The sequence below is a fragment of the Sebastes umbrosus genome, chromosome 15 (genome assembly GCF_015220745.1).
Source record: "Sebastes umbrosus isolate fSebUmb1 chromosome 15, fSebUmb1.pri, whole genome shotgun sequence".
In the NCBI taxonomy this organism is placed as follows: Eukaryota; Metazoa; Chordata; class Actinopteri; order Perciformes; family Sebastidae; genus Sebastes; species Sebastes umbrosus.
Genome location: NC_051283.1, coordinates 24,977,018 through 24,992,082, shown reverse-complemented (window position 1 = coordinate 24,992,082; position 15,065 = coordinate 24,977,018). Strand labels below are relative to the sequence as shown.

General features: G+C 42.4%; 1 protein-coding gene across 3 annotated transcripts in view; it reads right to left on the bottom strand.

The window, feature by feature from the left end:
* The window catches only part of ext1c (exostoses (multiple) 1c), a 94,960-nt gene that overhangs the window by 6,319 nt on the left and 73,576 nt on the right, over positions 1-15,065 (bottom strand). For all 3 annotated transcript variants that reach the window (XM_037794843.1, XM_037794844.1, XM_037794845.1), the window contains 3 exons: positions 7,993-8,086; positions 4,957-5,064; positions 2,469-2,588 (listed from right to left, as the gene is read on the bottom strand). In XM_037794843.1, the coding sequence (XP_037650771.1) occupies positions 2,469-2,588; positions 4,957-5,064; positions 7,993-8,086 (322 nt within the window). The remainder of the gene's footprint in view (positions 1-2,468; positions 2,589-4,956; positions 5,065-7,992; positions 8,087-15,065) is intronic.

The window sequence follows — 15,065 nt, the reverse complement described above, 5'->3', positions numbered from 1 at the left end:
ATAAGCAGCTTATCACCAACCTCCAGAACCTCTCCTTTATTATCTCCAGCATAAATCCCCAGCAGCAAATACACCGGGGGGGCTGCCAGGCTTGCCTTTATAAACATCACAGTGCAAAGCTGTGTGATTTCTTCAGATTTCAGACGGGTTAAATCTGTTGTTTCCCTCATTTTTTTTCACATGCCAAAACTGACACTGGCAGTGTGTGCAAAAAAAACTGCTCATACAAGGAGGCTGTTATTTCTTTTCATGCACCGTCTAACCCTTGGGCTAACCTTCAAATGACATTCTCTTAGCTGGAGCAGCTACCTTTGAAGTACACTCCTTCTCAGCTTGTTCAAAGACAGAAGGGTAGCACAAAAGGCGGACAGAGATGCATGTATGAGCAAGACTGGATGCTACTAGATCTGTGAAGGTCGGGGGAAAATAAACCGAGCAGCCCTGACTCTTACAAAAGCCCCGTTTACACCGCAGGAACTTTACCCCGGAACTATAAACCTTTTGAGGAACTCATTCTGTTTCGACCGCAGGGACCAGGATCTAAATTTTAGTTACGGGGACATTTTTCCGGGGCTTTTTAACCCCCAAAAAACCCTAACCCCGGGGGGCAGTACTTTCTTAAAGTACCGGAACTTTCTGGGTGTAGTTTGCAGGGATGACCGTCGCTGATTGGTGTGGTGCCGCTGCTTCAATGGCTTCAACTCATGTACTGCCTCACTCGATTCTGGAGCATTTTAGGACGAGGCGGGAACATGTTTCTTTGTTTGATAACGTTAAATGTAAAGTTAGGCTCTGTTGTCGGCCTCTTTAAAACTCTTTAAAAAAAAGAAAGAAAGAAAAAGAGAGAGCGGTAACATTAGAAGAGAGAGACAGCACGACGGTGCTGTGAATGAGTGAGATAAAAGTTATTTTACTGATTGTTTCACAGTGTTAACGCTCTAAAGCAAATAAATAACCCTCAAACACTCAACAGATTATTTACTGTGGAGACGCAGTGAGACAAAACCGTTTTTTTTCCAGCGTGTATTTGCGTCACATGTCGTGTTGCTTTTTCACGTGTCAGCTGACTAATTTGCCTTATCTTCGCAGGTCTTTAGACTGCTGTGGAAACGCAGACAACAGTCCGCTGAAGGAACCTTTAAGTTCCTTGAAAAGTAGTTCCAGGGACTAAAACCTTTGGTGGAAACCTGGCTAAAGATGAAACTTTTTCTGAGCCTGACCTGTAGCGGAGAAAAGGGAAACATTTCTCACAGTCTGATAATAAAAAAACAGTGAGGCAGAAACTGGCAGGTTGAGACTGCAACGTAATGATATATCATTTCTATACATCAGGGGATTTCTCTGAGACTTCAGGTGGATCGGATGTGGCCTGCTTTGAAATGTTCAGTAGCCTACAACACAAAGCATAAAAGAGTAGAAAAGTAGAGCGTGGGCCAAGGTCCAACCCCGTAATCATAATGATAGAAGGGTGGTTTGATTCAGATGTGAAAGGCCTTTCTGAAAGAGGACTGCTGATGATAGCACACACACAGGCAGTAAACCGCAGAGAGGTAGCAACTATGGCTGTGTGTTTGACATAGAAACCGGTGTTTACAGCTTCTTATTGTAGATGTTTTCACTGGATGTTGTTGCACATTCCTGAACAGAATTGTATGGTAGCAGAAACGCTGAGTTATAAAACATTTAAATTAGTCAATACTCAGCAGCCAAAAGCAACATTATCCACATTATCTGTGGGAGACTGACATAAGTCCTAGTGGGGGCAAATTTGAGAGTGTAGATTTATAACAGTAAAATATATCACATCAGTGGGCTATAAGCTGTAGGTGGGTGATTTCAACGTTGACCTTGAGAAACACACATTTCTGAGAACATAAAACCCATTGAAAGGCTCTTAGGCCTCAGCTATCGGTCTGACGACAGATTGGCTTCTGGAGGCAAGGGGCTATACTTCTGGTAGTTCCGGTGTAGCCGGTGGATATCCGGGCCAAGACTTCCTTTTCCATGCGCTGCTCATTGTTTACAGTCTAATCAGCAACTTGAGACTGGAGTCGGGGTTGAGAGAAGACGTGTACAATCGTTCCACAAGTAGCCAGTTCACAAGCTAAATTTAAGATAATAAAAACTAAATCATCTACAGACAATAGCCGGTGGGTTCCCAGAATGCATTTCAGCCTATATGTTCCACCTCTTTTGCTCTCCACTTGGACTGTTTAAGTGCATTCAACCAAAGCCTGCTCGAACGTGATTGGTCAATAATACTCAGACTACAAACAAAAACCAGAACTCTTCCGAGATCAAAATGTTGTCCCGTTGCCTACAGATTATAGAAATTATAACCACTGTTATAATGCATTATTATGTGATTATAAGTTACTTTAAGTGGTCATTGGGTGCATTATATACATGGGCGTCACAGAGAGTGTTGGCTTTTTGTGACAGGGGGCCTTTCTAAGGCTGAGGCTCACCTCCAGTGTGGTGAGGACTATCTTGTCCACAGAGGAAAAGTAGGCTTCCCACAGCATCTGGGTCCTCTGTCTGAGGGCCAGGACTCTCTCGTTCCCTACTGCTCTCACTGTGGACGGCACCTGAAGACAAAAAGATGACAAAGAGTAAAACATCCAGAAGATGAAAGAAGAACAGAGGGAAAATAGCCACAAAGGGTTTTTACTTTGGTTGTTGTTTTGAAAGCAAATCATGTCTCTTAAAAATAGACTAGAAAAGAGAAAAGAAAAGAAAAGAGCATTTAAGTGATCAAAACTGCGTAAACTGAATTGAGTGGTTAGTTAATCTGGCCCACAGAGCTGATTTGGGGCCTGTTGTTCAGATAATCAGACCTTAATTAGTAAGGACCCAATTTGGGGGTTTCAAGTGAATCACCAGAATTGATTTAATCACTTAGAGAGTTAAGCTCAGCGGCTCAATCAAAGTGGGAGAAAGCCACGTTGAACTGAGAAAAGTGGGAGCAGTTGACTCCTTTAAATCCTTTTTGTCTTCACACAGCCAACACATTTTCTAATGAGCGCCGGTTAAAGAAGCCGGGAGGCCGCCGAATCTCTTTATCTCTCTTATTTCTTTAAATTCTTGTCCAACCTCTCCGTTTCTCTTCACATACCTCCCTTCCTCTGCATTTCACCTTGCTCCTACTTTCTCCCTTTCTTTCATCAAAGTACATCTGAAGGACGGCTTCACTAAAGCATCTGAAGTGTCTGCCCTCACTTAGCCTCTCCTGCGAAAACCTCACACTCCTTAACCTCAGATCATATGCTGTGTGAATATTTGTGTGCGTATAATATAGGTTTTGCAGGTGTGCAGAAATGCCACTGATGAGGTCAGAGCGTTCGGTCCAGCTCTGCCCTAATTTGAAAATGTCTCCCCCGCTCTGAGCTCTCAGGGGCTCGTTCCTGTTCATTAGCTGAATGCCAATTCATGTCCTCTATTTGGTGGAGATCAATGCAGAGGAGACATGGTGTACTGTGTGTGAGGAGGAGAGATAAAGGTTGTAGCTGAGGGTGAGCCGGCTTTGCTCGCTCATTGTGTTTATTTGTGTGGATGTGTGAGGAGAGACACAGACACAGAGGATGAGCGAGTGAGCGCTTTTGAACTGCGGCTGGATTAAGGTCTCTGCGGGGGTTTCAAAGAGCCCCGACCTGTAACCACACTGTTTGATACAGGTAATATAGAGCCGCGGTGATGACGCTTCTGTTACTCAATGCCATCTCTCATTTAGCATTTCTCTCTTTCATCGGTCTCTTTGAAAGTGTTTTTCTGGGGTTTACTTTCCATATTCTAAGACCAACCATCGACATTTTAACAAAGTTAAACATTTACTTTGTGAGCATGCATCTCATTCACTTCGGCTGGTGGATGTTTCCCAGTGACTTTGTGTACATTTAACCCAAGATAAAGCCTCTATATGCTTAGCACTGATATAAGGAGGAAAATATTGACCTTGATTTTGCGTGAAATAAGCCTATAAGTAGGGATCATTATTTTTGTAAAAATTGAATTTTGACTGTTAAAGGGATAGTTTGGGTGTTTTGAAGTGGGTTTGTATGAGGTACTTCATCCATAGTCAGTGTATTACCTACATTAAATGACGGTCAGCACGCCCCCAGCTTGGAGAACAGACAAGAGTTACCGCACGAATGCAAAACAATGTACTTCTGTGGACGGAGGCAGCAGCAAAACATATTTTAGCCATTTACCCACCTATAAAAAAATCAATATCAGCATAAGTGTACGCTATATTTAGAATATTTTAATTGCTTTACCTTGTCGTGAGACAGCTATACAGTCTATGTTTCTGATGAGGAACTGAAGCCGTTATCTATGCTCTCGCTAAAGCTACCAAAAAACAGTAATTTTACCTGGCAGGATACGGGGGTTGCTGACTCAATCAGTTAGTTTGTTTGTGTTATTTTCTGACTTTGGTTAGTTCAGATTCACAAAAGTGGCACAATAGATGCACGTTAGACGCGCGTGAGACAGACGACTGAAAAACACACCTGAAAGATGATTATTTATTGATTCCTTGAATTTACTTTAATTACTCTGCTGCATGGTCAACAACTCATTTGCATGTTCTGTCAATATTTTTCTAATACCAGAAGCATCTTCTGAGGTTTGCTCAACAAATCAGATGACCTTGTTTATTGTAACACAATTGAAACAAAACTTTGGGGTATGTGCCAATGTAAAACCTGCTCATAATATAATATAATACAGATGTTAAAAACTGCAAAAAAAACAAAAAATTTTTAGCCTTATCTATAAACCTTACCTGCTGTTCCTATTGTTGTTCTGTGCTGTTACAGCAGATTGCTATTTGTACCAACATCTGCTGGTTATTGGTCTTTCCCAATTGATTTTTTTTTTATCTTTGAAAGCACAGGAAAGGTCCACTGGCATGCTTTGTGTTACTGTGCCTATAAGAGCACAAGCAAAATGTGTTACCTGCAGTAGTAATCTCTCATCTCCCTCGATAACTGCCTGGTTCCACTGTATGACGTCAGAGAACGGCAGCTCCCAACCGTTACTCAGCAGCACCGGGATACACGCCGCCTGGACACACATAAACAAACATTCACATATAATAATTTTAGAGAGTCTTAAAGAGACAGTGACACTGATAAACCAACTGATAACACATGGGAAAATCACATATATATCACTTTAATTGTGATCAGCTGCAGTGTGACTGGGTTCCTCCCTCGCTGCCAGCTCCTCTCTGGCAGTAAACAACATGACATGACATACTACAGCTGCATGAATATAAACCAATCTGTATGAGTTCAGCCCCAGCTGCTTGGCACTGCAGGCTGTGCCGACAATATGATCAATACCCTTGTGTGTAAATGTATGTGCAGCTGAGTGTGTGTGTGTGTGTGTGTATGTGTGTGTGTGACCCCATAGGGTGGCTGGGAATGACTAATATCTTATATCTCCATTCCCAGGAAGCCCAGGAGGTTTGTTAAAGACTGTCACTCACACACATGCAGATGCAAACACACAGATGTGGCTGACAGGGGTACTAATTAGGTACAACCACTGAGGGGACATAAGCAGGGAAGGAGGTAAACCGAGGGAATAAAAAAGAGGGATGAGGGGAGAATAAGAAGGAACCGGTTGATGCGTGGAGGCATCATGCTTTATTAAAGTCGATTTTTGATGTTGCCTTATCCGCTCGTTCGCTGACAGGTTCTTGATGTTGTTCCACTTTTTTTCTTTTTGCTTTCCGAGCCCTCCTGTGGTCTCCCCTCTTCTCATTCTCGGTTTCTATCTCTGTACTCCTTTTTTTTTTTGCCATTTCTCTCCACTGCACTCTCATCCCATCCTCTTTCTATGTGGTCTGGAGTGTTGATAGGTCTGGCTGTTATTTTTTTCCCCCCACTTTTTTTCTAATTAAACCACCAGAGAACAGCAACAGCAGCAGCAGCAGGCGAAATTGGTGGAGATCAAACGCTCACTCTGGCCCACGGGGGGCTTCCATGCTCCTGCATTTCATCCGAGAATAAACCTGCTGAAGGACACTCCAACAAATAGGAGGACTTGTACGTGTCTGTGTGTGTGTGGGTGTGTGTGTCGGAGTGAGCCGCGGGTTGCGACGAGGTCACGCGAAGACTCCTAGAGCGATAATCCAAGGCCTCTAAATTTGAAACGGGGCCCGAGGCACGCCTGAATCTTCGTCCCCTGGAGACGAGGCGCTCCGAGGGTGAGTTTCAAACATCTTGAGCGCTCCCTGCCTGGAGGTAGGGTAATACGAAAGCATGCGTGCTGTGTAGTAGTTTTTGGTTTGTTTGCATTGTGAGATAGAGGAGGGGGGAGAGCTTGAGTAAACGTGTATGTGCAAATGTGTGTCTGTGTGTATACTGGAAAGCTGGCAGTGAGTTTCTTACCACACTGGTAGTGGTAATTGCCAGTTCTTTTGTGGGCTTGGGTTGGCACCAGAATAAAAAGAAAAATACTGAAAAATCTTGAAAAGTGCCTCGAATGGCAGGGAGGAGAGAGAGAGAGAGAGAAAGAGAGGACAAAGGAAGAAGACAGGAGCAGAAAGGGACCACGACTGCTGCCCGCTGCCAAGCCAAGTGGGTTGTGTGGATTTGTCCATTCAGCAGACATCAGCGGTGTGGGGCAGTCTGCCACTCCTACGGATGCTTCCGGACCATTCATGCACACACACACACACACACACACACACCCCAGGGAGAGCAGCGCGGCCAGGGACATTGTAGCAGCCAGAGAGTTCAGTGTTCGGCAAATCTAAAAACAGCCACTACTGCTTCCTGCACTGGTGTGAGACCGTCGACTTGGGTGGCGAAGAGAGAAACCAACTGGTTTAAACTGTTCTCTCACTCCGCTGCCTTTGCGGTTTTCTTCATTGTACTTTTCACTGATGGACTCAAATGAACGATGCCAGTGTTTGCGTAGGTGTGTGCGTGTGTGTTAATGGGCCCATTTTAGTTTTAAAGGCCTAGCAAATAGCAAATAAAGCCTTTATGGTTAGACCTGCACTCAACACAGCACAATGGTCTGGGGAAAAACACTTGCAGATGTGACCATTAAGGTGTCGATAACCAAAAGACTACATAAACCACAGCTCTGGAACGTAAACATTCTGCATCCTGTTGCACTTCCTTGTTGTACCGAACTGTATGTATGAGCTGGAGCTCGTTGAAGCAGAGCTGTTTTCCTGGAAAAGTGTAATTTGGTCACTCTGACAGCGTTATCCAGAGGGAAATGCTGCAGCTAATGTTGTTTTGATGATTGCTGTGTTGGCATGTAGTATGCAGAGCTTTCAGCTTGTTTGTTTATGTGGGCCCTCAGAGGAACTGGAGAGTCGTAGAACGCTCAGGTTGAATGAGCAACACAGTTTTCCAAAGAATATAAATCAACGTTATCAACTCGTCAGTGTTATGTTACTGTGTTTGGCACAGAATGCCTACGTGTAAGTGAATGATTCATACTTGTTAACACTCAAAGTATGACATAATATCAATGCTTGTGTGCAGACTATAGTAGATGATGGGTTAGTCAGGGTTGTGCAACTTAAAAAACCCTGAAAAATTGGTTTCAAGCAAGGGGCAACCTCCGGGTCTGAAAAGTGAAGCCACTGCTGAAGTGCCTTAAACTTGCATTCTTTCTAATAGCCAGCAGGGGGCGACTCCTCTGGCTGCAAAAATAAGTCTGATTGTAAAGAAGTCTATGAGAAAATGACCCTACTTCTCACTTGATTTACTACCTCAGTAAACATTGTAAACATGAGTTTATGGTCTCAATCGCTAATTTGAAGTCTTCTTCAGTACAGCATGATGTTCATTAAGATTGACTATAAAGCATTGGATGCTCGTCCGGTTTGGTGTGATCATGGTCCAATCTCTCATAGTGAGAAGTTGATTGAAGAAAAATGCTTTGAAGCTGAGGAATGCAGGACTACAGCATGATCATATGACTAACCAGACTTCAATAATGAATATGTACAGTGTATTTTACCTGTAGAGACTCTAGGAAGCGAAAGGAGCCCAGGCGTCGACCTCGAGGAACCAAACAGAAGGTGGAGTTGTGGAGGAGCTCCTGATAATCAAACCTAACAAAGAGAAGAACAATGATACATTAATCGATACAGTATATTTCATTTCATTTTATTTAAGCAGCATTAAAAGCAGGTATGTGGATACAATTTAAGATTAATCTCTCGAGCTCCATTGGAGAGTCAAACAGTTGGTTCAATTGCTTTTATACAACTCTGAAAATACACTTTGTGTGTGTTAAGATGCCGAGATGTTTGAAATTCTTAGCCTCTGGTTGGCCAAAACTATGGGTTAAAACGTAGACAAAAGTTTTCTGGGAGAACGGAAATACATACATTTCTTTCTTTACCGTGATTATAGGAATGAAAAACTATCCGTATATTGATCAGTGGAAGATGGTAACAGAAAAGCACCAACCCTTAACTACTGAATATAACTAAATTATAGTAAACAAATCTAAAAAAAAAACAGCCTGCCACACATGCCTCTTTGGATACATGACATTTAACATCTGTCACACACAAAATCAACCAGGGCTTTTGTGGTTCTCTTTTTGATTGTTAGTCATAATGGCTCAGATTATGAGCAGTAATAAATCTCCCTCCACTGACATGTTGGCACCGCTACAGACAGCTACTGTATGTTGAAAATGTATCCATCACTGAGCTCACAAGTAAATATGCCTTAATCTCTGTTCTCTATTGATTTATGTTGTAGACAAGAAGGCCTGAACTGGTGCCACTACTCCCCCTGACTGCTGCCATACGTCACCGGGTGAGCTCCACCACTTCACGCTCATATTTCATACTGTGAAAAAAGAAGCCAAGTGGAAACCTCTGCATCAATGCTCGCCTTCATCTGCCGAGTGGAACGGCAACGAACGGGCGGTGTAACGGTCTCATGGTAAAGAACTGCACAGTGGAGTAAACAGATGGGGAAACAAACAGGCTTTTATGGGAGAGTTCACTCTGCTCCTCCTCATCTCATTACTCCGCTACACCCCCTCCTTCAGGTCCCGCTCCCTCCTCTTCTTCTTCTTCTTCCTCCTCCTCAGCCCTCCCTCGTTTCTGCATCCAGCTCTCTGCTTGTTTATTTGGAGGAGGGACGTCAGAGTAAAATATGCATGCCATTAAACTTCCCAGTCATTTTTTTTAAACCCTCTATGAGTGACGAGACGCAGGCCTCTTTTTGCTCCCTGGATGAAAAAATTGGAGATTTCATTGCTGATGTTGGCGTCAATTAAGGCTGCTACGCTCAGTCCTGGACATCAAGATCTGAATGGATGTCACTGTGAGAGTGCGCGTTCAATATGAATGTGTCAAAACACGCCAAATGGACACATACGCAAACACTAGCGTCAGTTTACTGAAAGGCGGCCTTGTTTGGCGTTCGCTACGGTTCTGCTCTGATATTCCTCCACCTGTTGACAGAGCTTTGCCATCGCCACTGCTGTACATGTATACACGTGTGTGTGTGGGCGTGTGATGGATCCGTGGGCATGTACATTTGATGTACATTTGAAATGAATCTCGGAGCCAAAATATCAGTCACGACGGTTTAAGAGATTTACACAATGTGTTTCTGAGGGATTTTGTGTCCAAATCTTGTTCTGAGCTCGGGATTTAGGTAAACACATTCATTTAGCTATGCATGAGTAAGTGGATTTTGTAGATTGCATCTGTAAGGATGCACAACTCCTCTGTGTATTCGTGTGTTTGGGCCGAGGGAGTAAATAAACGTGTAACCGAGAGTGTGTATGTGTGTTGCATTCAAATGTAAATATATTTAATCTCCTTGAGTAAATTTAGGCATGTTGGTGTGAGAATATATTAATACTTTCCTGGTTATGTGTGTGTGTGTAAGTGGTGCTAATACGACAGCGTATTAGCACCACTTGGGGTAATATTCAGAGAAAAAACTTGAATATTCACTGAGGTTGAAGTGGTAAATTTAAAAGAAAAACTCATAAATTTACAAGAGAAAAAAATCCCAAATTTACGAGAAAAAAACTTGAATATTCATGAAGATTAAAGTGGTAAATTTATTGAAAACAAATCCCCACTTTACGAGAAAGAAAATCCCCAATTTACAAGAAAATAACTTGAATATTCATTGAGATTTAAGTGGTAAATTTACAAGAAAAAAAATCCCCATTTTACGAGAAAAAAACTTGAATATTCATTGAGATTTAAATGGTAAATTTACAAGAAAAAAACTTGAATATTCACTAAGATTAAATTGGTAAATTCACGAGAAAAAAAACCCCAATTTACGAGAAAAAAACTTGAATATTCATTGAGATTTAATCTATACTATATCAGTTTTTTACCACTTAAATCTTAAAAATTCTGACACTTCTCTCGGAATATTACCTCCTCATTTATATATTTTTTAACCTACAATGGCCCTGATACATCATCGTATGTTTATGTGTGTGTTTGCATGTATAGTATCCAATGTGAGACAGTGGGACCTCTTGTGTGTCGCAAATGCAGTGAGACTGAGCTGGTTAGTCTGACCCACTTCTCTCTCTGCTCCTGCTGGTTGTGTGTGTTCGTGCATATGCATTTGTGTGAGTTTGACGATGCATAACTAGGAGTCAGCTTGTGCATGTAGTGTAATGTATGTGTGCACGAGTTGGTCTGTCTAGCCGGCCGGTCTGCCGGCTGCTGTTCTTTAACGAGGGAACGGACTTTAAATGCAAGAAACAAGTGAATCATTTTAACAGCACTTTGTTTCCAACAACAAACGAGCAGGTCTGCTGTGTCTCTCCCTCACTCTCCATCTCTCTGTCCTTCTTGCTATCTAGTGTGCATGTGTTTGCTGCTGTCATGTGTCATTTAGATTCCACAGGAAAGCATAAAAACGTTTAGTGTAGGTTTGTGTTTGCATATGGATATGTCCTGGATTATTACATAATGCATGTCATGTATACTATGTGTGTTAGAGAATTGGTTCGCCCACATTACAACATAAATTAGGAACTGTTTTGCAGATTCAAGTCATTTTTTTAAAAGGAAAATGTGCATGTTCCAGCCTCTCAAAATTGAAAATGTCATTATTTTGCCGGTATTATATGATAGTAAACTAAATATCTTTGAGTTTAGAACTGATTCCAAAGATGTTATCTTTGGTTCTGCGAGCTTATTTGGGTGAAGCGACCCTTTAAATGCCTCTTCTGCTTATCATAAACAGAAGAAAAATGTTCTGCATGAGCGAATAACTGAGTCAGTGTGTCTGTGATTGGAGGGTTGGCTCGTAGGTAAACCCAGCTAAATAACAAATGACTCACTGTGTATTCATGTATATGTGATGTGCATGCATGTCACTTCATATCGTGCGTTGCAAGGAATGTGCCACACTAGACTCCCTGCATGTTAATGTGGGAAAGCATGCATACAGTATTATGTACTGTAATTTACACACATGGGCCTGCACTTACAGTATAATAAAGGAGGGTTTACATGAATGCTGTTCGCATGATTGTTATCTGGAAGCCCTCATTGTGAATGATGTGTGTGGATTACGTTAGATTACATGTCAAAACAGATTCACTAGTAGATTATTGTCGTGTCAAAGTGCATGTTTGAATGAATACAGTGGATTTATGGTGTAAGCATGCAACTAAGAATGCAATACTGTATTTTGTGCAGCTAATGATTATGTGCATCTATAATCCTGTAGATTTATTTTTTTGATTGTTTAGCCTCTAAAATGACGGAATATATTGAAATCACAATTTCCAAGGGGCCAAAGCGACATCTTTCAATCTGTAGTTTTTGTTCAACTAACAGTCTAAAACCCAATTATATTCAATCTACATCTAGAAAAGTGCACTCAGTAGAGTGCAGATCTCCACAATGTGTGTCTCCCTCGCCCCTTGCAAACAAAGAAGAGTTGGCTCTCACTCAATTGTCCCTCCTGGCTCCCTTATAGTCAAGATGGCAGTGAAGATAACAAAACTGGGATTTATTCATCTCGTATCATGCCTAACTTATGGATCATAACATATCAGATATAGAATTAATCTGCAAATGCTCCGGTTCAAAATGAAACCAAACTTTCAGTTTTTGAGCCACAACAAAGTACAAAATGTGTCCTGCAACGGACTAGGTGAGGCTTGTTTTTTAGCCTAGCCGATTACCGGAAATGCCTTTTGCTACGGAAGCAGTCGTTGATCTCTTGCGGCCCCTACCGGCCGGTTAAGAGTAGTGAGGAGTCAGCAGTCAATGATGGTATAAAACAGTTGATAAAATAGGTTTTTCAAAAATTGTGAATCACCGCAACCACAAGAGGTCCTTGAGGATACAGCACAAAAAATATCAGGTTGATGGATGCAGTAGTATGCGAGATTAGCTGTGGACAGACAGACGCACGCACACACTCACACGATCAAGCACATGATCTCCCGAAGAAGCAGCAAATCCTTACATTTAAAGCTGTTATATAATCAGTATTGTAATATTAACAATGGCTTAAATGACTATATGTATGTGAAAGATGTCAAACTCACAGAGGATCACCACTCCACTTTACAGTTCCCCTAAAATCTATGGAGCTTTACTGTCTTTCAGCTAACTGTTTTGGTTTTACAGCCTTCAACTTTAATGTTTTTGATTTAACTCTCGTCAGTATAGTTTCCAGAGGCAGCAGGCAGCTGTTTTCAGTGCAAAAAAAAGCTTTTTAACCCCACTATACACTATACCTGCTCAGCTCCAAATGGCAGACAGACAATGTTAGTGAATAGCTGGTGGAGCATTTAAGCAGCTGAAGAGCCGGAGATTTCCCTCAGGAGTTGGCGGAGACAAAAACTGAGATGGAAGAAGAGTGAATATCGGACTCACAATTGATCAGGTGGACACAAACACGACTCCGCATGAATGCTAATGTGGCTCCGTGTCTGCTAGATGTTAGTTGACAGGTTCACCGTATCACACTGTTGTGTTTACAGCTTGTTGTTGGCCAAAGAAAACAGTTAATGCAAGTTAAAGAAGGTGAAGATGGAACAAGCATTTCTATTAATCGACTAATTCTTTCAGCGCTGTGTTTGGGCACGTGTAAAATCTGCAGAAACATGGTGTGCCTAATGTTTTGACACTAGCTGTTGTCTGAATACATTTTCATCTCATTTGTATGCTCTTGATTGCTCATCGAGTGTTTGTTTTTTGATGAAAGACTGATTGTGCGTACACGTCCATCTGCACAAGTCAGCAGAGCTCTGTGTGTGTGTTTGTGTCTATACACACACTGCTCCCTCCCACCTTTTTTCCAATCCCTGCAGACCCCCGGGAGATAGATATAGTTAAATATTAAACACCCAATATGGAGCCAATCTACGTAGAAGGACGAGAGGAGTCGATTGTGTAGTCGGGACACATAGATTCAACGTCTTCATATTGCTATTCTTTTTCATATTTATGTCTCGGATAGCCACAGTCCCATACGGAGACATAAATAGAGACACAGGCCATGGAGTTTCTCTCACACACACACAAACACACACACTGTCGCAGCAGGCTTTCTCTCTTCATGTCAAGGCATTGGGCTCAGTGTGATACCACTATCATCAAAGCTGTGTTTACTAAGATGGCACCATTTGGAGTTGCCGACTGCTTATGTGTGTGTGTGCGTTTTGTATTGTCTGATAAGCAAATCTGCTTCTTCTCGACCCCGTCATCTCCCGAGCCCTTCCTCTCAGTCGTGTACCCATCAGCTTCACCCTCACTGACTTGTTTCTCTTTTACATTTCTTCTCACTCTCCATTTTGTCTGTACGTGTGATTCTTATTTTTTTTAGTATTGCCCTTCTCTCCATGTTTCCCTCTTTCCTGTCTGCCTCATCCCCCCGTCTGTACACTCACTCCTCATGTATACTAAACACTGGCCGGTCAATGAATAATGACTGAGTGAAAGCGGAGAGGTGAGGGATGCAGGGTGGATGCTCCTTGATTGACGGCAGCTTCTGCTCACTTGATCTCCGCTCTGCTTCCTGTAAAGGTCAGGTGTCAATAGAGCGTGTGTGCTTCCGGCATGTGTGTGTGTGTGCATGCGTGTCCCTGCTTGTGAACACAAGTGTGTGGTCGACCAAGGTTATGGATTAGCCGCCACAGTGCTAACAGGCCACTGTCAATACTTTTCATTCCCGTGTACACCTCATCGAGCTCAGCAGAAGTGTCGGTAATGTCAGCAGCACACACACACACACACATACATGGGCAAGTAATAAGCTTCACCAGCAACACGCTGTTGCTCCATCACTGTTAATGCACAATGAAGTGAAATTGCGATGTGTATCATGTACTGGACTGTGATGTTGTTTCATTTTCCGCTTTAAAAATACATAAATTAATATTTTGCATTTAAAATATCCATTAAATGGACAAGGAAGTGGTCCTCAAATGATCTTTTCTTTGCTTCAGACACATAGGAATATTACCTGGTGGCCTATAGATTAGATGCATACCATATACAGTACTGTGGTTGCAACATCCTGTCATTAGTTGGCGGTAGTGCAAGATTTCGGATGCCGACCACCATTAAAAACCAATGAACAAGAAGAAGAAGAAGAACCCTGGCTTTTCCTCCAGTCCTTGCCAGATCATTATCTCAAACTCATACTGTGGTAGCTATGCTCAGGCCAAGCCTTGTAAGTTAAGTTTTTCTTGTATTCTTGTACCTTCTGTTTCCTGTGCTCTGGGATTCCTGTCGCTCTGTCTGCCTACTTGCTTGCTCCCCGGTCTGCTACCCCTGTGCAACCTCAGCCTGCCCACATTACTCACCCTCATCCAGAGCCTGGTGTCACAATAAACCTCCTCAAAACTTCCCCAACCTTGCATTTCATTCCCCCTTCGTTCTCCTCCGGCCACTTCCGAGTGAAAATGTCCCCAAAAATACCGCAGACTACCACAAGAATGACGCTACAGCTATAGCAACATACTAGATTTAAAAAAGCTTGTCAGTTAACATTTCTTTTTAATACATGGAGAACCCTTTTTGGCTGAAACCATACCAGCAGTTATACTCGTTGCTGGTTCCT